General features: G+C 40.2%; 1 protein-coding gene and 1 long non-coding RNA gene across 6 annotated transcripts in view; one reads left to right on the forward strand and one right to left on the reverse strand.

The window, feature by feature from the left end:
- ATP2C1 (ATPase secretory pathway Ca2+ transporting 1) overlaps positions 1–27,660 on the reverse strand; it is a 182,301-nt gene that overhangs the window by 154,315 nt on the left and 326 nt on the right. Inside the window, exon 1 of one of the 4 annotated variants that reach the window (XM_037009767.2) lies at positions 501–699. The exons of 1 other annotated variant lie outside the window; for it this stretch is intronic. In XM_037009767.2, coding sequence (XP_036865662.1) covers positions 501–548 — 48 coding nt within the window. In that variant the 5' untranslated portion in view covers positions 549–699. Of the gene's footprint in view, positions 1–133; positions 331–500; positions 700–27,660 lie in introns of those variants that run through there. 2 more of the 4 variants (XM_037009769.2, XM_037009768.2) reach the window with 2 other exon arrangements.
- LOC140846416 (uncharacterized) lies at positions 975–27,656 on the forward strand. 2 transcript variants are annotated; one of them, XR_012125482.1, is made up of 3 exons: positions 975–1,111; positions 1,820–10,249; positions 13,103–27,656. It is a non-coding gene; the product is annotated as an uncharacterized lncRNA (long non-coding RNA). The 2 variants fall into 2 exon arrangements; XR_012125483.1 differs by having other exon boundaries at positions 1,820–8,852; positions 10,132–27,656.

A 27,660-nucleotide genomic window follows, 5' to 3' on the forward strand; every position in this document is an offset into this window, starting at 1 on the left:
CCGAGGGGCCCACGCCGCCGCCCGGGCCGGGACCGGGTCCGCGCCACCCAAGGCCCGGAGGCCTCCGGAAACGGGGACAACAGCAGTCCCGGCGCGCCCGGCCCGCACACTCCTCGAGCTGCGGGGCACTCACCCGCGGGGCCGCGGGGCGCCTAGAGCGAGTTAGAGCGGCTCGCGAGCGGCGGCGAGAGGCGGGAAGAAGCGCACAGAGGACAGGCGGGAGGGAAGGGTGTGGGCCGTCACGGCGGCCCCCGGCCCCGCGCGCTGTGCTGCGCTGCTCCTGCCCCGCCTCCCGCGCTCTCCCCGCACTCTGGGCCCGGCGGAACCTATCTCCACGCGCTACTTCCGCTGCGAGCGGCGCGCGCGCACGCGCACTGGCCCGCCTGGGCTCGAAGGCGGAAGTGCGGTGGCGCCAGCAGCGAGAAGCCGGCAGGCTGGTCTGCAGCGGCCGCGGCTTGCGGATCTCGAGACGCCCGCCCTCCCCCTCGCCCGCCATTCACCGTGAGGACGCGGCCGCGGGCCGGGGCGGAGCGGGCGGGCGCAGCCATGGTCGGCGTCCCCGCGCTTGCGGCGCGCCCTCAGCGAAGGCGGCGAGAAGGCGCTCCCGTCACGTAGCCTTCACAACCCGGGCCGGCGACGCGAGGGCCGCCGCGGGCAGGGCTCCGGAGCCGTCAGGCCGCCCGAAGGCAGACCTCCCGCGCCCTGTCCCCCCGGGTCGCGCAGGCCTCGTCCGCAGCCCTGCGGAGCCGCAAGGCGGGGCTGCCCCAGCCCCTGACGGGCTCTCCCTCCGCCGCCGGCGCCTTCCGCTTGCTCGGCATGCAGCCGAGACCCCAGGGGATTTTGGGTGGACGCTTGGCTTCAATAAGCCTTGGCGAGGGAGACACGGAACCGACATCCTCACATCCAGATCGCTAGAGGGCAGGGCTCCACAGAACCCCAGTTGGCCTGGAAAATCCACCCTGACGCGCCACACGCATGTCTCTCTCCACCACCGCTTAACCCGTTAAATAACGTGCCCTGTAGTGCATCCCAGTGTGTTCTCTGACCACGTGTTCAACGTTGAACTAACAAGTGGACCCATCGGGTTCTTCTTTTCCTATGTTAATCTCAAGTAAGTGTAACTAGTCGGGGATAAAAACCCTGGACAAGCTTTTTATACATTTACTTTTAAGAAACATTGAGATTTTTATTCAGCGAGGTTACTTTTAAATTTCAAAAGTGCAGCCATAAAAATCAGGTTTAAGTGAATTTTCAGTCTCAGTAATTATGACCCACCTTTGGCTTGCAAGCTTAGCCATCTCGTCTACCTGGTGGTGTTATAAACCTTATTTGTGCAATAATGAATGTGCCTTTTACTCAATATTGTAATCAATTTGTAGTGATTATTAGTTACTATACTTACTGGATTTTGATACCACAGCATATTAAAAACAAAGCATCTGAAGTAGGAAATTATATAGGCATTATTGATACAAATATCTTACAAGTAGAAAGTAATTTCACTACAGAATTTGATACTGTATTGTTTTAATTAGCTCAAACATTTTATTCTAAGACAGCTTTTCAGAATTACCTGTTGTGCGCTGCAATATCTCAGCATTAACACTGATTCCATAACTGAATCCCCACAGATTGATCACTCCATAGCTTGTACCTCAAGTAACTTAATTTGGAATTTTACTTCTTGGTTGCCTGTATTGTGAAAGACATGTTCCTTTAGCTAAGCTAAAAAAGAAACTGGGTAAAACCAGCTTTGTCCAGAAGAATTTTTACATACTTTATTTCTAATCCATCCACTCATCATCTCACAAATTCCTAGGTTTGGAAGCAGCAAAAACCTCACAGAATAGATGGTTCAACCATGTAGCTGATCCTTCAGCCTCTTCAGCGTATCTCTAAGAGTGATCCTCTGCTCTGTACCTGTACCTCTCCACCAAGCCAGCCAACATCAGTAGTGCCCTATTCAAGCCCTTCAGTGGTGAGTGCTTGGGCCACGTGCTTCAGAAATCCTCATATTTCTCCCAGCATTTCCTCCTCTGATCAGCTAACCTGTCATGAGACTTTCCTGCAACAATCTCCATCTCATCTCAGGGGAAGGAGACTAAAACATAAGTATGCTACATTACATACATACATACATACATACATATATATTAACTACCCCTTTTTCTCTCAAAAGATTGTTGTGAGGATCTGATAAAGAGAACACAGGTTGTAAATTATACGAATTATAAAGGTACAAGATTATAATAAAAACAAGCGAAAGTGTGGATCAGTAGCTAGCTAGAATGAGATTAGAGCAATTAAATGTATTACGGTCAAGCTTCCTCGTATTCTTTAAGAATCAGTGCTCTAAAAATGTTTTCTACTCATTTTATTCTGAGTAACCTAAAAAATTAAATATATCATACAATAGTGGTCACTTGTGAGCAATACAGGGGAGAATCTCTGGGAGGAACAATACAAATAGGGAAGTTGGAGAAAAATGGTCATGATGTTCTAGTTTTATTTATACTGTGCCTTACCACACAAAGGATGTGAGGCTTCTTGGTTTTAATATTCAGTCTGATGGCACTTTTATAAGCCTGAATGATAAATAAATATGTGGCTCTTTAGGATTTAAAAATTAACTTGGAAAAGGTTATTTTAAAATCTTTCTTCAATTAGTGTCTTATTTGAAAAGCTGTTTTAATATTGTTTTAAGTTAATAAAGAATTTTACCTAGCTGCTAGAAATGTCCTTTTTAAGTCAGATATTTTAAAGGCATAAAAAGACACAACACTTTATTTTTATAAGCTAATTTGCTTCAACAAAACAACAGAAGTATTTTTCTTATAGAAAAAAGGACATGCTAAGGGTCAAGTTTAAGGAAATAAAGTCTTATTACAAGAAGTCATGTGAAATAAGTGTCTAACAACCACCTTCCAGCATTACTGTTAGTACACTTGGTTCCTTGTCTCAGCAGTGCTGGAAGAGTAAATATTGGAAGCAAGAATGAAATCAAATGAACTCAAAAATCAGCTACCTATATTTGGTTGGTTTTAATAGAACATTTTACAAATATTTTATCAGCCCACAAAATTGCATAGCTTCTAAACCTGCATTCTAAACATGAAACATTTCATGCAACTGAGTGGAAGAAATTAGAGGATTCAAAGTGTACTCTTAATTTTTACTTTTAAAGAAGTTTATTTCAAGTATGACTCAGTTTCCCTACTCAATGGGTTCTGATCTTGTAATGATATTTAGAGTCTTTGGTATGTATTGTCAATCTTCTGGGCTGCAAATGGGGATCCATGGGGAACAGGTGAGGGCAAGAAAGGGAAGGAAGAGCGAAGCAAGCGTGAGACCCTTTTCCAGGAGTCAGTTCTGGACTTCATTATTTCCTATGGAAAATGGACATACAATATTCCATATTCTATAGACCCCATGATTTGTTTTGAGATGAAAATTATACAATTAAAAGACACTCTGTCTTATTTCCAAACTGACACAATTTGTTTCTGGCCCCAGAACATTTTGTCTGCAGTAAATTTGTAATAAAGACCTATTGAATAAATGGGTAATCTGGAAAGTGGTCATCATAAATAAACATTTTTTGTTGAATAAACATAATCTCACTGTTGACTTTGCTATTTGCTTCCTATGATTAAACTAAAACATGAACTTCTGTTTTCCTTTAAAGCAAAGAATAATTAAGGAATTTTTGAAGGTTTAAAAATGAATTACATCTCCAAACCAAAAAGGGGTTAGCTAGGACAACTTGATCTGTATAGGAATAACTCCCAGTCATTGTAAGAAGTATTAAAAATTGAGCACTGTGGAGAGCAGATAAAATTTCACAGCCACATTTTGAGCCCAGGGAACCATTTGAAATTAAAAGATAACAATGTTGAGGTGGTTGTTCCCATGCTCATAGGAATTTTCAGCTAAGTTATGGTTTAGATTTTGATGGCATGCACAGCAATGCCCATTACGGTCAAGCTTCCTCGTATTCTTTAGGAATCAGTGCTCTAAAAATGTTTTCTACTCATTTTATTCTGAGTAACCTAAAAAATTAAATTGCATAGCTTTCTAAAAGCACTGTAATTTCATTCACAGTCTTCAATTATTACTTTAGGGATCAAGATATCTGCTCGATTCATAACAAAACAACTAGGAAAACAGGTACTAACTAACAGGCCTTAGAACAGCTAGGTAAGTTAAATTGCCGAATTGCCACTGGTCAGCATCTTAGACTGACTGAAAGCATTTGCTGCTTGACTGTATGCCATAAAGAGTTGAAACTGAAGGACAGATTCCATAGCATTTCTGCTGGCCCCTGCTGCTTTTGTTGTAAATAGCCTGGCCTCTTCCCTCTATTTAAATGCCTTATCAATTTTACATCAGAAACATTTTCAATCCCTTTTTATTCTGCAGCACAAGGGGGTCTGAAAGAGCTTTGGAAAAGGTTCCATTTCCTCAGACCTACAAGATAGTACATTTTGCACATAAAAGTTTTCTACCCCACCATTTTCTAGAAGTCAAATGTTTTTTGCAAAGCTTGTATCTTTGCCTGAACCTGTCCCATATCCTTCCGGGACCTCTGCAGAAATCATCTCTCTCCACTCTGCTTCCTATGGTGAAAACAAATGAGAAAATAGTCACAAAAATGCAATTATGATAATAAATTAGGGAGGGAGGTCCACAGCACTGAAATTGCCTAAGACTGTATGAGGATCCTGAAGGGTAGCCCTGGACAGTCATGCAAACAGACCATATTCCCACTGACCACATTATATAAAATAGAGCACCCCCACCAAAGAGATGGTTTACAAGATAGATAATGGTGAAAGCAGAGTAACTATTTGGCAGGATGGTTTGCAAGATAGAGAAGAGGAATTATGAATTGGCAGAAAGGAGTTTTTGCAACACAAACAAACTGTTAAACCTTTGGGTTAGAGAACTCATCACTGCAAGTAATGATCAGGTGGAAAATTCAATGAGCAGCATTTACAGTATACCTTCAGGCAGCTTTATTTTTTTGCTTTCTTGGTTAGAAAAGCAATGTTTATGTACCCTATTTCAGAAGATACTAAAAATAATTTAACACTGCCAAGTATTCTCTATTTGGGGGAATCAGGAAAGTGGTGATTCTGGAAAGGAAAAAAAAACCTTACTATAGACCAGGAACACATAAACTGAAGTGCAAATTTGGGACTTGATCTGGCCCAACCAGTTCCCAGTTCAAACAGTTGAATGCAAAACCATTTTCTAAGAAACTGCTACTTTAACTACTAGGAATATGTATTGATACTCTTAAGTGAATAGTGTGCCACTCTAGCTTATTTAACTGGAAGCTGACAAACTAGTATTGGCATCAGCCTCCATGAGGAGAGTAAAAGGAGCCCTCTGTTACACTTTAAATGATAAAGTGTATCTTGTAACTAACATTACCAGTGATCCTCACACTTCCTAGTCTGTGTCTCTCAAAGTGTGACCCCCACTACTGGTAGTATTAGCATCTCTTATGAACTTACTAGCAATATACAATTCTCAGACCCACCACACCTGCAGAGTTAGATGCCCAGAAGCTGAGCTCAGCAATCTGTGATTTAACAAACCACACCCATAATTTTCACAGGAACCTTCATACCCTTCCCTCCCATTTCCTCAGGAAAACCAACACCAAGGAAGGCAGAATAGTTATCAGAGAAAGCCAAGGCCTTTAATACTAACTAAGCTAACAAATCAACCAGACTTGGACCCTGCCCTACCACAGGACTTATTCAGAGCGAGATTTAACAAATCGTAGTTTCGGTTACTTGCAGCTAGAAGCAGCCTGATAGATACTTAAATATTTAAGAAAAAGAGTTTGAGTTAGGTTACAGTGTTAGTTGTTTTTGGCTGCTTCTGCACAAATGAAAAGAATTCAATATAATATGACATGTTCAAATGACAAAATGTTAAATGAATTACATTAAATGCTAAAGTCAATGTTAATCAGTGGGAAATTACAGAACAAGATGTAAGTCAAAAAAACTGAACAAGGGAGGACTATTTCTTAAGCTAAGCGATTTCTGTGGGGAAATTGCTATGGCCAGGATCCTCACTGAACTTAAACCACCTGATGATGTAACTGGCCTGTTGCTAGGCTACCGCTTCCACACCTTTAGGCAATAAGCTATTATTGCACTATATGGAGAGCTCGTCCCAGTGCTCTGGGCAGAGGCAGAGATACTAGTGCTCAACCTACTGCCGGGTAATAAACCCTTTCACCCCAAAGAACATTTTGCTGGCAATTTCTTTGGTCACACTGAATCCATAGCGAACTTGCCCGGGGCTGAAACCCATTGGCAAGACACTTCCATACTAGTACATAGAGTAAAAAATTAGCTATTGATTTCAGAAGCCCCTTTGACAAGTATTTGTGATTACTAATTAGGTGTATTTTTAAATTATATAACTGCACATTCTTATTGAAAACCAGTTTGGTTTTAGAATCTTTTTTTCCTTATGTAGTTGTGTACCCTAGCTCCAGACTTTTTCTTGTTTAATTCTTCAGCTAATGACTAGTTAAAGACTCTACTATGAAATCGCTGAAATATTATGACATAGTATGACATAGGCATACTTCCAAGGTATGGCATTGTCATTTTTTTAACAAACATGACAAAGATATTATTTTGGGGTTTGCACATCAACTTGTTTCTCTTCTCTGATTTAGAGCAGCTAAAAAGCTATGACGTTAAGAAAAAACTCTACATGTAGTCTTCCCTAGTTTAAATTACTAAATTGCTCATTTTAACCCTGTAAAAGCACTTGGAAAGGTAAAAATGCCAACACTTCATATTTGATTAAGGAATTTAAATTGCTTTTCCAGAAATGAGAATCCTCACTGAACAGCCACCAAAACTACACATTTCATTAGGTCTTTTCAGTTGACATAACACGTCCACGTACATAATTAAATTTAATCCTCATGGCCCTATGAGGTAAGCAGACTAAATCTTGCTAATTACTCTTTACAGCTGACAAGGCTGAGACTCACACAGGTGAAGCTCCTTGCACAAAAATTCCTCACTGTTCAGTGTCAAAGCCAGGAGTCAAATATCTGTCTTGGTCTCAATTCCCTTAGTGCATCTAATGTCCATTAAAGAAAATATAAAAAGCTGTCCTGTTTACTGAATTACCTTTTAATAGTTTATCATTTTGTTTTGTTAAATTATTGCATCTTTCAACTGCAATGTTTAGCCATTAATTCCTGAGCCTAGGATATCTGCCGCATAGCTCATTTGATGATATTCATATTAATTAATAAGGACTTGATTTTAAAACATCCTTGGTCATTGTCTACATCTGTTGTTCTTACTTAACCTTTGACACTATCGCTGGGAAATCATGCTCCAAGCAGACATTATTCTAGACTCCCTTGCATTTATCTTCTAAGTTGAAAATTACTGCTTTTTAAAACAGGAGTGTAATCTTACGAGTAAATAATTATAGGCAGACATTTTAGATTATTCAATATGTACATAATTAAGATATGTTCATTAACATGCTTTATGGAAAAGTCAACTGAATACATATTAAACATATGTTCTAAGGATCTAAAAAGCCACTAAATAGTATTATGAATACTGATTTCATTTCTCCAAGTGGTAAAATTTTTCCTTTGAACCAGAGCAGGGGTAAGGAAAAAATGGAGAGGTTTTGTTTTAATGCAAAGACCATGTAATTGCTTTAGAGAGTATGAGGGATTGAAAGGGCAAGCTCCCAGATTCTATTTCAGCCAATTGGGACCCGGATCCTACCTCAGCCAATCACGACCTGGATCCTATTTCACCCAATCGGAGCTTGGTCTCTCTCCTCTCCAGTCAGCAAAGAGCTCACCCACCACCCTTAGACCCTGCCAATTGACCAGAGCCACGACCTATCACCCCATCAACTACCCCTAGATCCAGCCAATCAGTCAGAGCCACGACCATCACCCCCACCAACTGCCCTAGAACCCCATAAAACCTTTGTGGTATTGAAACTCGCTTTTTTTCTCTGGCATCTTGCCACTGCGATAGTGTAGATGAGAGATTGAGCTCGAGCTAGCTCGAATAAAGGCTCTTTGCTTTTGCATCGGTGTTGGCTCCTTGGTGGTCTTCTGGGATTCACAACTTTGGGCACAACATTTGGGGGCTCGTCCGGGATCCCAGAGACCCCCAGGACTCCCAACCCGGAGGGCCCTGTGCCAGCTGGTGAGTGCACTCAGTTATTTGTCTGTCCTTGTCTACCTGTGTCTCACTCTGTCTTTATCTGTGTCTCACTGTTTTTGTTCGCGAGCAAGCCTGTATAAGCCTGTAGGAGCTCCAATCTGTATCTGGGTCAGCATTGACTTAGGCAGACGCGCTGGCAGATCACTGACCAGGGGTCTTGGGAGACGACCTTGCCCCCATCTGGAGGAAGAGGTCCTCATCTGTGAGGAAAGTCAGCTGCCACTGCAGTCCCACAGGCCCTCAACTTACTTTCAGTTTTGCCTCCACGGCTGCGGCAGATTCTTCTCTCTGTAGGTGCCTGTTTGTTTGTCTTGTTTGTCTTAGTCTTGTTGACAGAAGAAATGGGACAGATGCAGATGACCCCCTTGTCTCCCATGACAGACCATTTTTCTCAGACATTAGGGAGAGAGCTCACAATTTGAGCACAGACGTCAGGAAGAGAAAATTTCGTGTTTTCTGCACCTCAAGTGGCCATCCTTTAAGTTGGCTGGCTGCTGGAGGGAACATTTAATCCAACCACTCTTTTACAGGTTAAAGATATCAGGGGAAGAGCTAACAACCTCAGTGTGGAAGTCCAGAAGGGTCGGTGGCAGACTTTTTGTTCTAGTGAGTAGCCAGTTTTCAATGTCGGATGGCTGCCAGAGGGAGGGAACCTTATCATTATGCCTCAGTCTGTATGTTTGTGTGTCTAAGTGTGTAAATGAAAATATCTTTCTACCTCTGGATGGTATTAATGAAATTGATTTAAAGACAAGCGCTTGTGAAATTGGGCATTCTAAAAATTCCAGAAAATCTGATAAAAAAATGTTAAGCATTAATGCTAATTTGGGTTTGCCTGAGGTGGACATGTCCTTGTAGGTATCAACTGCCTAAGTGAACCTAAGGTCATTTAAGTCAATGTTATCTGCTAAATCTTTTAAGAATAAAATGCTTAAAGGCTTGGCTTTGTCTAATATTCAGTAAAGGTCTTGTAAGTAATCTAGCATAGTTATGAATGAGTGAACTGAATGAGTGAACTAAATGAGTGTGGCAAGTGAACACCTTTAATTGTGTGTTACAGCGTGTATACCTACCTGCAGCCTGAGAATCTTTGTAGTAACCTAAAATCTTAAAGTTTTGCTAAGTTGATATACTTTGTTTAGTGAGAGATTGTGCTGTAAAGCTCATAGTTACAGAAATTATAAAATGTTCATAAATTTGTCAATCTAAAGAAAGCTAGTGTAACAGTTTATAATAGCCTGCTTCCTAGTGTTCACTAGAAATTAAGGTACCTAATGGTTTTAAGTTCTAATTAAAACTACTTAAAGTAATAAGGAAAACATTTCTGCATGCGAAATAACGTCTTTTGATAAAAGAAAGTAACTTTATTGTAAAGTACAGCTGTTTATTTTGAAAGAGAAATCTAAATATAAGAAGAAGGTTGTAGAAAGCTTTGGAAGAATTTAATATGGTCATGCTATATAAAATTAAAGCAAATGAATCTCAGTATCAAGTACACAGCAAAATTAGAATTTTGTTTTCAGTTAAAAAGACAAAGTTTTCTTAAACTGTTAGTCTGCTCTTAATGTTGAAAGATTGCAAAAGACTTTCTAATTGTTTTATCAAAGAAGTTTCTCACGCTTAAAGTCTCAATGAGTTGTCTGAGTATTTAAGAAAATGACATCTTAATATTAAAAAGACTAAAAGCTAAAGTTTGCTGACAACTGTGTAAACTTCTTTATTTGCCTTTGAGGTATTTTGTCATTCTGGTTAAATAGATAAGTATTGCTTAACAGCAACCTATAATACTATTTAAGCAAGTGCCAAATAAACTTTATTCTGACAACTTCACAAAATCAAATTCAAAAAGGTACTTTTACCTCTGGTTAACTCTGATATTTTCCAGAGGGCCCCTGGAACGTGTCGGAGGAATTTTTTTCTCATTGGAGAAAGTATTTGACTAATTTGGCTTATTTATCTGATATATACTTACCTGCTTGATTACCTGGAAAGCACTATCAAAGGTAATGATGCTAAACTTTGTTACTGAATGTTTTTTTTTGTTACAGAAATATCCCAATTTCCTTGTGTCTACTGTCTTACAGTAAGCTCTCATCAGATCTTTAACCATTGTCATTTGTAAGTCTTTTGCCATTTATAGTCACTGTTTTATTACTCCTACACTAGTCAAGAACTAGATTTCAGCAGAACAGGTATTGGTTACATAGGATTAAGTGATCTAAGGAAGATGGTTTTGTGACTTTTTGTTTCAGATGTTGCTGATAAAGTGTTTTAAGCTTTTTCTCTTAAGCTGACAACAGTTTCATGAATGACAATACCTTTATAAGCAGAATTGAAACATTTATCTTTCTCTCTACCTGAACCCTCAAGAATTTAAAAGCTTTCAGTATTTTTATGTTTCATGGCAGTATGTTTATTTGCATAAGTTCAATAAGAACCTGCTTTCCTTGTAAGAGGACCACTTAAAAACACAGGTTATACTACCAAGGCTTTGACTGGAATGTCATACCTGAGAGACCTGTGCATAAACTCAGATATGGACAGCTTTAAGGAACTAAGATTGACTTTATAAAGCCAATAAAGCCCCTTGGAAGAACTGGCCTGGTACCTTGCTTACAGGGTTCCCAGCAGCCTTACCAGATGAGTAAGGAAGGTCACTTCCTGGCAGGTGCAGGAACCTCAAGAAGAGAGGAATTCACACAATTCTACAGGTACTGCAGGCAAAACCTGATGGCAAGTCTGGCTTGGCTGTCTGGCCTCAAGAGGCCTTTAAAAGTCCAATCTGAAATTCCTTACAAAAAGTTCCAGCAAGGCACGTTTAAAAGAGCCTATGTAATCAATTGCTCTTCTTGCTGCACTTGTGCAAATAATCAAGCCAACTCTTAATTGTTTTCTTAATCTGGCTAATTCTAATAAAAATAAGGGTGATTTTAGAGAAAAGTGTTGTTTCAATAATGCTATCTTATCTATACTAAATCCTAATATCCAGAATTATAGTTTCCCCATAATACCTGACTATGATTCTCAATTAGAGTCTTCATATTTCTAGTTCTCATATTCAGCCATGCATTCTTAATCTCATCAAGTTTGTCCTTCCAGAATAGAAAATCCAACTCCAGATGTTGCTACTTAACCTAATAACACAATTTGTTTTATCTTGCCTAGAAGCCACAAAACTACAAATAGTAATAGAAATGAAACCCAGAATAGAAGTGCCAACCTTCTGAGGCCCTCTCAACTGACCAGTGATGGAGACCTAGCTGCACCCTTTACTGCGCCCCCTCTCAGCATGAAGCAGCCAGAACAGTCATCGCCCCTTTTCCCTAGCAGCAGCTAGGGTCTCCATCTGTAGAGGGGAGAATGAGACAGGGACCATAGTCTTAGACAGAATAAGGTGAGAGCCTCTGGAGAAAGCAAGGCAGGATATTTGCAATCAGAGCAACATAACTACATGCTGGAAACCCCACCCTACTAAAACTATGTTGAACATTAAGCTCTAGAATCATTCTTCAGTGAGATCAGTTAATGTTCCCCAGATAAAGAAGAGTAGCACATGTTTCATTATGCTAATCATTTGTAATCATGTATAAGATTACTTTAGCATACTAAAAGGCCCAGGCCTATGTGATGTCTTCCCTCCTTCAGATCTGACTAGGTAGTTTTGCAAGCTGAGCAATTGACTTAGCATGCAGACCCAGCTGTAGACAGCATAGTAAAAGGCAGGTTTCTTTAGTAAATAGACAATATCTCAGCCCACCTTAGAGGCTGGACACACAGTCTTTTGATGTGCGCCCGAACCAAGGCGCCAGTGTCCCAGAGAGAAATCAAGGCAGGAAATTATCTTTAATATTCAAGGACCCCTTGCCATCCTACTCCTTTTACTAAACCTTGGGCCCTGTATCATCAACAGGCTGGTCCAGATTCTCAGAGACCACGTGGGGGTCGTCCAACTGATAGTCCTCCGTGCTCAATACAAGGCCCTAGTAATCATGTTACCTTTAGGCCATGTATCCTCAATAAACTGATAACTTTTATTAAAGATAGAATTAATACAGTCCAGCTACTGGTGCTAAGACAACAGTATCAGCCTTTTATCTCCTTACAACTGCAAAACCTTATTAGACCCATTATTTGGGTCCCTTATTAGGATCCAGAGAAAGGGAGTAATGAAAGGGCAAGCTCCCAGATTCTATTTCAGCCAATTGGGACCCGGATCCTACCTCAGCCAATCACGACCTGGATCCTATTTTACCCAATGGGAGCTTGGTCTCTCTCCTCTCCAGACAGCAAAGAGCTCACCCACCACCCTTAGACCCTGCCAATTGACCAGAGCCACGACCTATCACCCCATCAACTACCCCTAGATCCAGCCAATCAGTCAGAGCCACGACCATCACCCCCACCAACTGCCCTAGAACCCCATAAAACCTTTGTGGTATTGAAACTCGCTTTTTTTCTCTGGCATCTTGCCACTGCGATAGTGTAGATGAGAGATTGAGCTCGAGCTAGCTCAAAGGCTCTTTGCTTTTGCATCAGTGTTGGCTCCTTGGTCTTCTGGGATTCGCGACTTTGGGCACAACGTGATATATAATTATTACACCTTCATTATATTTCATAATTTAAATAAATTGAAATTCTTAGTTGCTACATCAGGTTTATCAAAAATAGCCACAAAAAAAGGAATTACAGAAATAAGGGCATATTTTAGATCATATTCTTATAGCAAAGACATGGTTTAGTGGCATTTTGCATTACTAAGCCCTGTGTAATGCTACTAGGCATGGGGCAAGTGTGGTTGAAAATGGCCAATTAACCTGTGAAGCTGTAAAGCATTATCATTCTCCCTCTGGTTTTAGCAAGGACTCTCCATCTCCCAGACAGTATGCGTGCAATTCTTGAGAAGGTATGGCACCCCCTGTCAGCCTTGATTTTGAAGATGTGCATCAAATGATCTACATCAGTGGGACTCAAAAACCCCTGGGAGCTTTTTAGAAGTGCATTCTGGGGCCTCTCCTCAGACCTACTGAATGAGCAACTATGGAGGTATGGCCCTGCACTCTGTAGTTTAACTAGTCCTTCCGGTGAACCAAGGCACACTGGAGCTAGGGTACTGATTTACAAGAAATATAACTCATCTAAAAATATTTTGATCATTCTAACAGTCCTCAATTCTGAAGAACAGAGAGTGTATATAAGTGCTTTAAACCTCTTCCAGTATTCTTAAATCATACAGGGCTTTGAACTTCTTTGAGTAGATACCTGTTGGCCTAAAACTAATGATTTAAAAAGACCATGGGAAAGGGCATTAAGACCATAAAGAGGTCATACTTCTCCCCCTTTAGTAACTGAGCACTACATCAGCAAGGCCATGGTTCCACATAAGCGGAACAAAAGCTAGAGAGTAATGCAGAGGCAGTGGGCCTGGGGCTGTGTTCCCAGCTCTGCAGGCAGTCTTTGCTTTCTTATCTCAGGTCAGGACCTTTGGAAAAAGGCTGCTTTGACCAGGGGTATCAGGCATGGACCAGTCAGATGGAAAAAGGTGGAATAAACTGGAAAATGCCATTCTCGTCTCTTGCAACAGTGTATCACTCAGAGAAACAGTTTCATCCCTTCAAAACCAAACAAAACAAAAGCTGTGTAACATTGCAGAGGCTACAAAACCACTTTTAATTATATCATAGAGAAATTCTATCTGAGGACAAAGCAAAGGGTAGTTTTCAACACTAGAGAAATGGGGATTTACACTATTCAATTACTTGAAACAATTTGATTATAAACTATGCCCTCATTATATAAGACCAAAATACTTCTATAATATGCCTTATTTATTTTGAGATGTACTTAAAGGTCCTATCCAGTTCAGTGGTAATTGTAATAGGGCTAATGGTACAGGACACAGTTATAAGGACTTCATACATTTAAGGACAGTTATTCATAAAACAAAAGAAAAGGAGCAAGATGAGTCAGGAGTTTCTACTAAGAGGAGGAAATACACAAGAAAGGTGAGTATTTAAAAGCATCACCAATGAGCAAATTTCAGCAAAGAAATCAGACACAAAGGCAATTTTATCCAGAGACAAGTTATAGTAACTATGTTACAATTGCAAATAACAGATGAGTTTGCAAAAGCTTGATTACATCTTAATGAATTGTAAAGTCTTTAGTCCTGCTATAATCTTTCTACAGTATAGTCTTTAAAAGCAGTGACATGCTCTTTCTCTGTGTTAACTGGCCTGTATGGAAGGATCGTAAATAGTGTATTTAATATTAATTATACCAATATAGGAGTTGGAGGTCTATTGTATTTGCAAATAATCCTGTTACAAATAATAAGTCTTTTGCAAATATAAAGGGGGGCTAGGAGTGGGAAGCCTTTGAATCTGAGCAGTACCAGAACATCTCCATCCCCACAGTGCTATTTCCTATGGAACAAAATACACTGGAAGAATAGCCTCTGCTTCATTCAATGGAGGTGGGAGCTCAAGCTTCTCAGGATAAGACCACAAAATGACATTACTTTTGAAGCCATCCTATGCCTTGGATTCTTGCATATTATACCATTTTTTAATTACACCATTCCTTCATAGCTGGTTTTTCTTGGACCAAGGGTGCTTAAGTTTTAGGGCCTCTCACTTAACAGAGGTCCTTTTGATTTTTTACTTTAAGTATAGTTGACATACCATATTATATTAGTTTCAGCTGTGTGACAGTGATTTGGCATTTATATATTACAAGTGCTCACCATGATAGGTGTTACCATCTGTCACCATAAAAAATTATTGCAATATTATTGACAATATTACAATATTATATTCCCTATGCCTTACATTACATCCCATGACTTATTTATTTTATAATTGGAATTTTGTTTCTCTTTATTCCCTTCACCTATTTCACCCGTCCCTGTACCCCCTCCCTTCTGACAACCACCAGTTTGTTCTCTGTGTTTGTTAATCTATTTGTGTTGTTAATTAATTTTTTTAGTTAACTTATCTTTTTGAATTTGTGATTTTGTTTTCTACAGCTAAATTCCCAGAAGTGGAATTACTGGGTCATATGGTATTCCTATTTTTATTTTTTTAGGAACCTCCATACTGTTTTCCAAATGGCTGCGCCAATTTACACTCCCACCAACAGTATATAAGGGCTCCCTTCTCTCCACATCCTTGCCAACACTTGTTATTTCTTGTCCTGTTGATATTAGCCATTCTGACTGGTGTGAGGTGATACCTCATTGTGGTTTTGATCTGCATTTCCCTGATGATTAGCCATGTGGAGCATCTTTTCATATAAGTGCCTGTTGGCCATTTATATGTTTTCTTTGGAAAAATGTCTATCCAGGTCCTCTCTCCATTTTTTAATAGTATTCTTTTTTCTTTTTGGTGTTGAGTAATATGAGTTCTTTATATGCTTTGAATATTAATGCCTTATTAGATATATGATTTGCAAGCATATTCTCCCATTCAGTAGGTTGCTTTTTCATTTTGTTGACAGTTTCCTTTACTGGGAAGAAGATTTTATTTTGATGTGGTTCCACTTGTTTATTTTTGTTTTCATTTCCTTTGCCTGGGGACACATATCCAGAAACAATTGCAAAGGCCAATGTTCAAGAGTTTACCATCTATGTTTTCTTCTAGGAGTTTTATGGGCTCATGTCTTACATTTAGGTCTTTAATCCATTTTGAGTTTAGTTTGTGTAAGGTGTTGAAAACGATCCAGTTTCATTCTTTTTCATGTAGCCGTCCAGTTTTCCCAACACCATTTATTGAAGAACTGTCTTTTTGCTATTGCATATGCTTGCCCCCTTTGTCATAGATTAATTACCCTTGTAAGCATGGGCTTGTTTTTGAGCTCTTTATTCTGTTCCATTGATATGTGTGTCATTTTCGTGCCAGTACCATACTGTTTTGTTACTGTAGCTTTGTATTACAGTTTGAAATCAGGGAGCATGATAGCTCAGCTTTGTTCTTTTTTTCTCAAGATTGCTTTAATTACTTGGACCCTTTTGTGGTTCCATACAAATTTTAGGATTCTAGTTCTACAAAAAATGCCATTGGTGTTTTGCTAGGGATTGCATTGAAATCTGTAAGTTGCTTTAGATGGTATGGACATTTTAACAATACTAATTCTTCCAATCCATGAACATGGAATATTTTTCCATATATTTGTGTCATGTGCAGTTTCTTTCATTAACATCTTATAGTTTTCAGCCTTAGGTCTCCAGTTCCTTGGTTAAATCTATTCCTAGGTATTTTCTTTTTTTGATGCCATTGTAGATGGGACTGATTTCTTAATTTCTCTTTCTGCTGGTTCATTATTAGTATATATAAATGCAACATATTTCTGTGTTGTTTTTTTCTGCCTGACAACTTTACTGAATCCATCTATAAGTTTTTTGGTGTAATTTTGTGTTTCCTTTTATAGTATTATGTCATCTGCAAATAGTGGCAATTTTACTTCTTCCTTTTCAGTTTGGATGCCTTTTATTTCTTTTTCTTGTCTGATTGCTATGGAACACTTTCCAATACTAAGTTGAGTAAGAGTAGTAAGAGACAACCTTGTCTTGTTACTTATCTTGGAGTAAAAACTTTTGACTTTTCACCATTGAGGATGATGTTAGCTATGGTTTATTACATATGGCCTTTATTATGTTAAGATACATTTTCTCTCTACTTTGTTTAGAGGTTTTATCATGAATGGATATTGAGTTTGTCAAATGCTTTTTCTGTATCTATTGAAGTGATCATATGATTTTTATCCTTCCTTTTGTTAATGTGATGTACCACATTGATTGATCCTTGTATCCCTGTAATAAATCCCTCTTGGTTGTCATGAGTACTCCTTTTAATGAATTTTTTAATTCAGTTTGCTGATATTGTGTTAAGGATTTTTGCATCTATGTTCATTATGGCTATTGGTCTGCAATTTTGTGTGTGTGTGTGTGTGTGTGTGTGTGTCTCTTTGTCTGCTTTTGATATAAAGATATTGCTGGTCCTGTAGGTTGAACTTGGAAGCATTCCTTCCCTGCACAGTCCTTTATAAAGGTCCTGAAAGAGACTCTAGTAATTTTCTCATGGTCTTATGGTTTGGTAAAATTTGCAAAAGGTATTTTAACTGCAATTGATTTCAGAGTTCTCTTTTTTCTGACTTTTCCTCCTTTATGCCTCCTATCAGGTAGCATTGGAGCAGCCATGGGTAAATTTTTGGATTTGGATTAAAGGAAATTGAGAAGGAGATACATTTAGATTTCATTTGAATGTAATGGGGTATATAAATGTGGTTTGTAGTCTTGTCTGTGTATGGTTAGAGAAAATACATCCAGAAATACTCCTCCTACCTACTGTACTAAATCACAAGGCCTGAAATCTTTTCTTTTTTAATTAAACTATCATTGATATACAGTTTTATGAAGATTTCATATGAACATTGTGGTTTCAACATTCACTCATATTATCAAGTCCTCAGTACATGCCCATATCCCCCCATTGCGGTCACTGTCTATCAGCTTAGAAGATGCTGTAGAGTCATTACGTGTCTTCTCCATGCTGTATTAAAGCCTGAAATCTTTATATAAACTGTCCAGTGGTGCCCAGCACTTGAAGTACATGGGCAGTAAAGGAGAAACAGAGCCAGAAGCTAGTCTATGGAATTTTTCTAGACTTTAATAAAAAACAAATACATATTAATTATGCTAGAGGAGTGTCTGAATTATCTTTTGATAATCTCTTTCAAGCATATTAGAAACTCATTGTCATGTGAAGTGGTGATTAAAAACTCTGTAACCCTAAAGTGTAGGAATAAAACATCTTGGGGTATGTCCCTTAACTAGCAAAAGCACTTATTTTTCCAGATTTTGTGACGTTTTTGTGGTATTTTTCACCCAAATTTGTAATTTGTTGTGATTTATTTTATTTTAAATAAATATGCATTTTGTAACTAATTGAATATTTACAACTTTATATCCTTTTTCTTAAAAGAAGGTCCCTCAAATTGAAGAACCTTCAAACTTGTGTTAAAAAAAAGACAACAGGCCCAAAATGTAGTTACTTATGCTAAACCCATGCCACCAAACTGAGACTTAATTCCTAATTTAATTGCAGTTTCATCCTCTCCCAGGAATGGAATCTTAATCCAATCAATCTGGAATTAATTGGACACCACCAGTAACTGGTAGACCCTTGGGGTCCCCTGAAGGAAGATTATCTTGCCACAAACAATCCACTTTTTTACTACATTTTTAAATATCCTTGTTCTGTCTGTAAAAGACTCCCTTCTGTCTATAAAAGTCTTTCATTTTGTACAACTTTTGGGGAGCTCTCTTCTATCTGCTAGAAGAGATTCTGCCTGATTCATAAATCATTGAATAACACCAATAAGATCTTTAAATTTAATCAGTTCAGTGTTGTTCTTTAATAACTTTCAAAAATGTGGATCTCTACCTAAAAGAATTTAAGGTGTCTTCCCTGCACAGCAGTTATGATGGTTTTATTTTTAATCCCTCTATTTTCCATAAATGAAAGAAAATCTAACATCAAAGAAAGAAGTGAAGGAAAGAAGGGACTCTGTGGGAGGTATCTCAGGATAAAGCAGGGAATCAGGCTTTGGAGTCAGGCAAACCGGCAACCTGGAGTTAAAATGCTACTGCCACTGCTCAGGAACTGTGTACCAGTGTATCTCAGTTCTTTAAACCTCAGTTCACCCATTAAAATGGAGATAATACCACCAACTTTGTAAAGTTATTATGAAGTACCTCATCAAGTGCCTTTAAATAAAGATTTAAAAGTCCTTATTCTTGAATGAATAATGCAAGTTGTATTTCTTGAAATAGGCTTACTAATATGCTGCCTTTAGGATAAGCAGGAAAGAAGGAACTCCAGCATTTTTGCTGCTCTTTTCACAGCAAATTATGAGCAGTACAATATATGTGAGAAGTCCTTTTTTTTTTCTATTAAGGCATGGAACTGTCTGCACAAGGTGAGAAAATATGTCATCTTCCATTCTGAATAAAAGTCAGTGAATAAAATATTGCAGACTAACTGTCTAAGAAGTGGAATAGGATAGTAAATTTAGGAATCTGCCTAAAAAAAACCACACTGTAGTTCACAAGAAAAAGGTCTTATATTTGCATTAATGTCCTTATTTCAAAGTCAAATCTTTTGGTGTTCATCCATTACCTGGCTCCTGTGTTTCAAAGGCATCTGAGCACAGTAGATTAGGAAAGTTTAGAAGCAGATAATAGGATTAAAAATAGCTCAAAAAATCAGCTCAAGATCCAAGTATCTCCCAGCATGTCTAACACCACACCTGTAATAATCTGGGCAGGCAGTACGGGGCACCTTCAGAACCATAATAAGCAACAGGTTTGCAGCATTAAATGCAGGAAAAAGGAGCTGAAGATAAAAGAGGCTTGCTATTAAGGGGAAAAAAACAGTGGTTAAAATGCCACAAAATAACCTGGAATTTCTCAGTGTCCCTGTTTACCAATGACTACATACATCTACCTAGTTATTTATCCTTGTACTGGAGGGGGTCACAAAACCTGTAAACTTTGGGCACAAGGAGATTGATGGTTGATCAGGTTCAGAGAAGCTAGTCACTGGTGCATAAGCTTCTCACCTGAGGTGTTTTCTGGCTGTAGCTGTATTTCCTTTCTTTGATGGAGGATTACATGCTACCTGAATTTCCAAAAACATTTGATCCTATCTTCTTTGTCCTTAGATTCCAGAGCAACATGCTCAGTGTTTGCCACTAACCAGACAAAGCAAACAAATCCTAACCAATCTACCTGTGCACCTGTGCGCTCTCTGTTCCTAAGTCTCTGAACTGGCCACTTTTCTATTGCTCACTGCACCAGATCTTGGGGCTGGAAGGGGCCTAATAAGTCATTCAATCTTCTCGTTCATGATACTATGCCATCACTACAACATTCCTTGAGGGAGTCAGGGGGTCACATACCCTGCCTATCCTCAGCAAAAGGTAGACAGTTCCTTCACTTCTCATTTTTAGAAAGTTCATCCTTAGTATTACATCAAAACCTCTCCCTGCAATTCTGACTATTAGTTAGGGTTATTTCCTTTTTTGAAACCTCCCAAATGTGCCTCCATTTTTCTCTATGAATTAGCTCTAAAAAACACAAAAGAAACAGCTACATACACAAAAACAGTCCTGTCTCACATTCTTCCTCACAGAGCCTGATGTCCAGGATTCCTTCAGGCAGGCACATGGTCTCAGCCTAGCATCCATTAGCCCAGTCCCTTTCCCAACTGCCCTCCTCCTCACACCTCATCCCATGAGCCAATTCCACAAACTTATATTTAGTGCCTTCACCCAACAGTTGCTTTGTTAGTCATCCTGGACATACTGTGAATCAAATAGCCCCCAAATAAATAAAAAGTTGCTCCTGGGATCAGTACAGCATAGGAGAGTTACAAGGTCCCTTCAGTAACATACTGAGATACAGGGCCAAAGTGGGTATGTCAGAGAAGGCTGCCCTAGGGTACTGAATACTGATTAAGATCTAAGGGAGAATCGCTATTAACTAAGGGAGAAGAGTGAGGGGACACTGGGACAGAGGCCCTGCAGGAGGTGGCAGGAAATCAGGGAGAAGTAGAGGAAGGGTACAGCAGCTGGGGTGCATAGAACAAAGGGAGGCAGAGTAAGCACACAACAGGAGGGGTCAAGGCCAGACCTCACAAGTCCCTGCTTGAGGGAAGCTTTGTCTTTATCCCAACAGCAAGGAGAAGCAGTTGAAGTTCATGAGCATGTAGCTGGGGGTTCCGCAGTCAGAGTTGTGTCTCTGGGGAGACCTCTCTGGCTATAGTGTGAAGAATTGTTTAGACAGGACAACAGTGGAGGAGGGAGGCCAAGGGGAAGGTTATAAAGGTGCCTCAGACAAGAAGTGCCAGGGCCTCCTAGGTGAGGGTGGTGAGAGAGGGCAGCAGGCTGGCCACCAGAGAGACGTTCAGGGATGGAGCTGAAAGGACTTGGTGATAAACTGGATATAGACTGAAGGAATAGGAAGTGTCACTGATGACCCCTGGGTCTCTGCCTGAATAACAAGATGGATGGTGGGGTGGCATTTTCTCAGAGGAGACAGGTTTAGGAAAGGGGAAGAACATGAGTATGGGTGCTGATGACTGGAAAGTCACTGATCCTCATACGGGTGGTTCAGTACAGCTCTCAGGAAACCTACAGGTCACGGCCTGCCACAGGCTGGACGTTTGTGTTCCCCCCAGTGTGAGGAGGGGTCTTCCGGAGGTAATTAGGTCATGAGGGCAGAGCCCTCATGAATGGCATTAGTGCCCTTAGAAAAGAGACTCCAGAGAGCTCCGTTGTCCCCTTCCGCCATGTGAGGACAGACACAAGCAAGAAGTCAGCAGCCTGCAGCCAGGAAGCAGGCTCTCACCAGACAGCAGAACTTCTGGACTTTTCATCTTCCAGACTGTGAGATGGCATGGAGAAAATCAGAGGAGGAAATTTTTTGGTAAATAAACAGCTTTTTTTAAAACGTCCTCCATTCAGATAGAAAAGACTGTAGTAATTACATGATAAAATAGTTCGACTTTTAATGTCATATTTAATAGTTAGAAATATTAAGGTTCAGCTTCATATTATCACAGCAATTTAGCTGTTGATATTACCTATATGTAATGACACAAATTCCTCCACATGAGTGGGAGAACCTCTGCCCTCTGTCTTAAATTCTACAGGGATAATCTTTTCCTCCTGCTTCTGAAGCATCAAAGTTTTTTCTGTCTTCAAACATGAGAACATGGGCAAATGCCTTTAGTTTTCACCTCAGATGTTATTTGAACTATCAATAGCATTTCATGACTGTAGAGGCTTTTAAAAATGGACAACTTTGGTGTAATCTCAACTCACTTACTTGAAGAAGCTAAAAACTCTTAACATTTCTTAAACCAGGCTGTCATAAAATTTCTGTGATTTTCCCTTGAGAGGAAGGCCTGCATCAGCAATCAGAATCCCTTACGTAACACCCCAAATCTCAACACAGCCTTTTTGGGGGTGTGAAGGGAGCCCTTAATTTTTATCTTTATTCAGAGCAGGTACAAGAGCCAAAATGAAGAACTAAGTTTCTACTATTCAAATTAAATCCAAATATTTATTTAACAACCCAGCTTTGAGGTTAACATTCATTAAGAAACAAAGTGAGAAATAAAAATCCAGTGATCCTGTTTGAACTAGAAACCCTTTTGCCATTGTAAAAAAACTTAAACAGCCTCAAAAACTAAATTTGGTTCTAATCCTTGATTAAAACAGAGCTACTGGCAGCAACTGCACTGGTTGAGGTGAGGATTTAATAATGGTGGGTAACTGGTGAGCCATTGTATTGTATACTTGAAACTAATATAAGATTGTATATCAACTATATGTCAATAAAAATTGTATCTGTAGCTACTGTACTTGTCCCCTGGCCCCAAAGACTGCTCTCCTCATTTTAAGCAGATTCACCATTAAGCAGGCAGACAAGTCGGGTCAGCCCATAGATGATATTTCTTGTTCAGATCATTCCAAATTCTACTCTATTCAATCAGGCATCCTGTATTCTCTGACCCCTCATCTGTGGGACACACAGAAGAGTTTCACATTGATGAGGCAAGGCAGGGTGGTGTAAGTTGAGGGACAAGAGCTCAAAATAGCAGTCTTTTCTCTGTCTCGGCCTTTCGTGGTGGGGGGGATTTATTTATTATCCACAAGTTGGTCTTCAGGCATCACCTACCCTCTGGATTCAGTTATTTTCTCTTCCCTCGGTTATCATTTTGCACTTTTATACATTTCTGCTACACTTTACAATACACACTGGAAAGACCGTTGAGGGTGGAGTCAATCAAGACAAATTCTAATTCCAGCCCTGGCAAATGGGCTGTGAGACCTTGGGCAAATTTCTTAATCTCTGAGTCTAGGTCTACAGCCCTAAAGTAAATTACACAATTTTGCCTAGATCTCCTCAGCCTCTGCTTACTAAAGATACAGCCCTGTTGTCCTCATCTCTTGTCCTTACCTGCATAAAAAATATCTCAGCCCCTGAACTCCCCAGCCTCCACATTCATTCATTCAGTTATACAGACTTATCAGCTCCTATGTGCCATATCTATGTTTGGCACTGGAGCTAAAATATTGAGAACAGTCATGATCCCTGAACCAGGATGAAGTAAGATTTTCATTTAAAGAAGGAAATTCTGACTGCTATGAGTAACCTGGACTGTAGAGTAACAAGAGGACACAAATCCAAATGCAATCGCAATGGCCCAGGCAAGAGAAGATGTTGTAGCTGGGTTGGTAGGTGGGGGAGGATTCAGTAACTATTTAGAAGTAGTAATGATTAGGCTTGTTAAGAGGTTGTGAAGGGGAGTTAAGAGAGAGAAAGGGAGGTTCCTAGGTAACTGCCAAGTTTCTAGTTTGAGCTTTTGTGTTCACTGCTGGGCCTGGGAAGGAGCAAGCTTAGAGACAGAGTTTGTGAGTCCTCTGCAGACACAGTCTGCAACACCCAGAGACATTTGGGCGGCGATGGGGTATACAAGGCCAAGGTGCTCCAGAGATGAATACTGGGGAGCTGTCAGCAAATAGGTGGTGTTTGAAGTCATGGGAACAGAGGTGCTCACCAAGGGAGAGAGGGTAAACTGTCCCAAATGAGTTTGCAGTCTTCTCTCATAATTTAATACCACCACCCAAAACTAATGTCTATATCGATGGCGCTGACCCCCAAGAGCAGCATCCCTGGTGGCTTATAGGGCACGCAGTTTGCTGTAGGCCTCAGGGGGCTGGAGCCAGGCTACAATCTGCCCAGAGGTAGAACAGATTCTCCCTTCCTCACTCAGCGTCCCACTTGGTCACCCAAGCCTCAGAGCAGGCTGATGGGATTTCCATACTCAAGAGAATATTGCCTGCAAGTCCCCTTCATTCCGCACAAGCTCAGACATCAACATTTGGGCCAGACCCTGGCTGTTGCCATCACACCAAAAGGAAATAGCTGCACTCACATTCCCTGAAGCACGTGTTCAGCACAGCTGCCTAGCTCATCTGACAACCCATTCAGGCTCAGGCTGGATCCCTCCAACCGGCTCACCACCACTACAGAGCCATGGAATAATACTATCAGGGAATACTTCCTCATCAAATTGTCCCAAACTTCAGCACCTTGATCTCATTGATGGCCTTAATCTTCTACGTAGTTAGAGCTTGGCTTTGTGAAACATCTGCTGTAACAGTCCAGGAAGGCAAAGGGCAAGATGTGTTCTCAGTTTGATAGACAAGCTATCCACTCATTGATTGGCAGATCACAATAGGAACAAGAATCTACCCGACAAAACAACCTTCAGGTCAAACTTCATGTATGTATGACGCCATGGACAGAGGGAAGAGCATTGAGGGGAAGCCCTAAAGAGAAGCATCTGCAGGCAAGGCGGGTTTGCCAGGGGCCCTGACGGCACACGGGCAACCCCCCCACCTCCCCCCCGGCCCAGCAAGAACAGCTAGAGGTGGAAAGGGGCTGGCCCATAGTCAGTCTGGCTGTGGTGTGGGTCGCCTCTCCACCAGCCTGTGCCGGGCATCAGTGTGGCCTGAGGTAACAGGGGACAAGGTGCCCCGAGTGTCACGTGAGTGTGGGCACACGTGTGGGCATGTACATAAAGGGCTCACTACATGCAGTCTGGTGGGGGCCCTACTAGAAGCTGACTGAATATCTTGGAAAAGGAAGGGCTGTTCTTCACCCTTCTCAGCAGAACTGGAGAACAACTTTTTTACCAAGCCCATTTAAGCTAAGTCTTGAAGGATGTAAAGGTGATCTCCAGGTGGGCAAACTATGTAAAGAACAGAATTCCAGGCTGGAGGGAGGAGTGCGCTCTAATGCGCGGAGTTGGAGAAGCAGATCCTGTGTGAGACCACACCTCCAGGCATGGAAACCCGACAGCAGAGGGCCCCCGTGGTGCTGGAGGGTGTGGGACCATATTCCATGCGGCATGCAGACGCAACGTTCAGACAATGGATTTGCTTAGAATTGATTGCCTATCTTTTAATTCGCTTCCATCCTTGGGAGGAATTTTTCAGTGGGCTAGTAGGATGCTAATTCCTTAAAAGCTAATCTTCCTTCTCCGCAGAGCAGGTTTCAGGCTGAGAGCTGTTACAGGTAATAGTGTTTACCTAGAATTTAATATTGCTTTGTTTTTATTATATTTATGCTCTTCTGTTATGGCAAATGACAGTGGTTTTCCATTTATAGTAGTAATATAAAATTTTCTTTGTAAACAAACAAGTTTAAAATGTGAGTGATTTAAATGCAGATATAGAAAAATACAAAGGAGCTGATCATGCAGGTGGTAAACACCTGGTAAGATTTATGACAGTGATATGTCAGTCATAAGAAGTGTCGTAAATACTCTTTAGGGGAAAGTTCAGACAGCTGTGCAGCTATCACTAGACTGCTCGTGGATCAAGCAAGGTAAAATGGATCATGTTTAAAGCCAGGCATACAGGAGTTCAAATCTCCTGTATGTTTGAGCTGGGTGGCCCCTTAAGGTCTCTACTTACTTCCATCACCTTGATAGTGAGGACCCGTTTTATAGGAATGTAAGGATCAGAGATAACCAATACACAGCTCCTAAAATCACAGGCATGAATAACCTCCTTTATAATTTTCCAATAAGCTTTCCAACATTAACCATGACTGACTCTGACCTAATTTCTCTAATTCTGTGACACATATCTGTGAAACTGTTAACTGGTTTCAGAAAGGAACTAAATATGGTGTTTTCTTTATTTCTCCATTAATTTGTATAGGAAGTTAAGAAATCAGCATAATGCTCTTAGCTTTTCCCAGGTCATGCCAAATGACTGTAGACTGGGGAAAGGAACACCCACCCAGTCCAAGTCAGAGGATCCAAGTTAAATTTTAATGTTCCTCTGAATGCATTTTGTACATTTTAAAAATAAACTTAAAAAAATATATGTTTATAAGCAATATAAACACATCTCTGAAAACTTGTAATACTGAGAAATGGGAGGGAAAATCACTTAATCCACATTCCACAGTTCCAGCCCCATCCTTTAAATCACTGTTCTCCTCCTACTGCACACAGCACAGCCCTCTTCCCCCACAGTGAGGCCTGAAGGAGCCTGTGGGTGTGGGCTTAGCTAGTGTGGCAGAGAAGGAGAGCATCGCCACTTGGGCCTGGGGCTTTCCAGTTCAAAAGCAAGCCCACATTGGGATCTGAGAACCAAGAGGTCTCCTTGTCATCACAACACCTTGCTTAAGGAAGAGACAAACTGGACCAGTCTTGCACCTCAGCACAGTCTGAATTTTTAGCTTATTTAAAATCATTAAAGCACAGTCTAAAAGCAGTTATAATGTTTTTCATTTTCCAAATTGTGCCTCCACTTTTTGGGGAATCTGCCATTAGAGGACTTTCTGCTTGCTAACCTTTGCTTTCACTTCCTGTGAGTGTTAAGTAGGAGGTCTCATTCAGATACAGGACACTGCTAGTATCTCCCATGCGGTTTTGCTGTTCTAGTTACAAGCATGATGTACAAGCAATTTATGACTTTTTGGATCTTCGATGTGGCTATATATTTGTCCTTTATCAGGCCATACTTTTTCCTAAATGAACCACAAGGTTTATATTGGAACAGATACAGATATTTCTTCTTACAATTTGGTACAATTCAGAAAAGCAGTTTTTAGAAATGCCTTTTCCATAGATTGTAAGGGATAGAATGATATAAATCTCAAAACTATAAAATGAAGGTATGATTTTAAACAAGAAGTGATCAGATACTTTAACAACTTTAAATGTTTTTACTTCCACATGCTGGAGTCTAGTACTAGAAATTACAACTTTGGATTGACTAAAAAGACTGAAAACTGAAGTGCTGTGTCCCCTACCCTCCACTAAAAAAATGTCTAGGTACTTCCGAGTGATTTTCACAGCTTCTTCATAATCTATTTAAAGCTATAATATTTATAGTCCACAAAATTTTTTGTTTTACAAATCCTGATGATACTAACATAGCCATAAATACATACAAGAAGACAAGTGTGTATCTAGAGTGTGATACTTTTCTTTGTTGAGATATTAATAGTTTTAAAATTTGTATTTGAGACCCTGGAAAATTATCAAGAAATCCACAGTTTAACTCTGATACAGTAAATTAGTCTAGCTATTCATAAGAAATAAAAGCATGTGGTTTTATTACAGCATTTTAGCTTAATCTCAGGATCTAAATGTTCCAAGTTCAAATAAATCCTCAGCAGCCTGCTAACTCCACTGATTGCCAAGTCTTATAGCTGCAAGCAGGAGCGGACCTGTGCCTCTAAACATGTAACTGGCAGAAACAGAATCAACAAGTGACATAAGAGCAAAACCCATTAACCTTAAAGATGATATAAAGAAATGATACA

Source organism: Manis javanica, chromosome 15, assembly GCF_040802235.1.
Source record: "Manis javanica isolate MJ-LG chromosome 15, MJ_LKY, whole genome shotgun sequence".
NCBI lineage: Eukaryota > Metazoa > Chordata > Mammalia > Pholidota > Manidae > Manis > Manis javanica.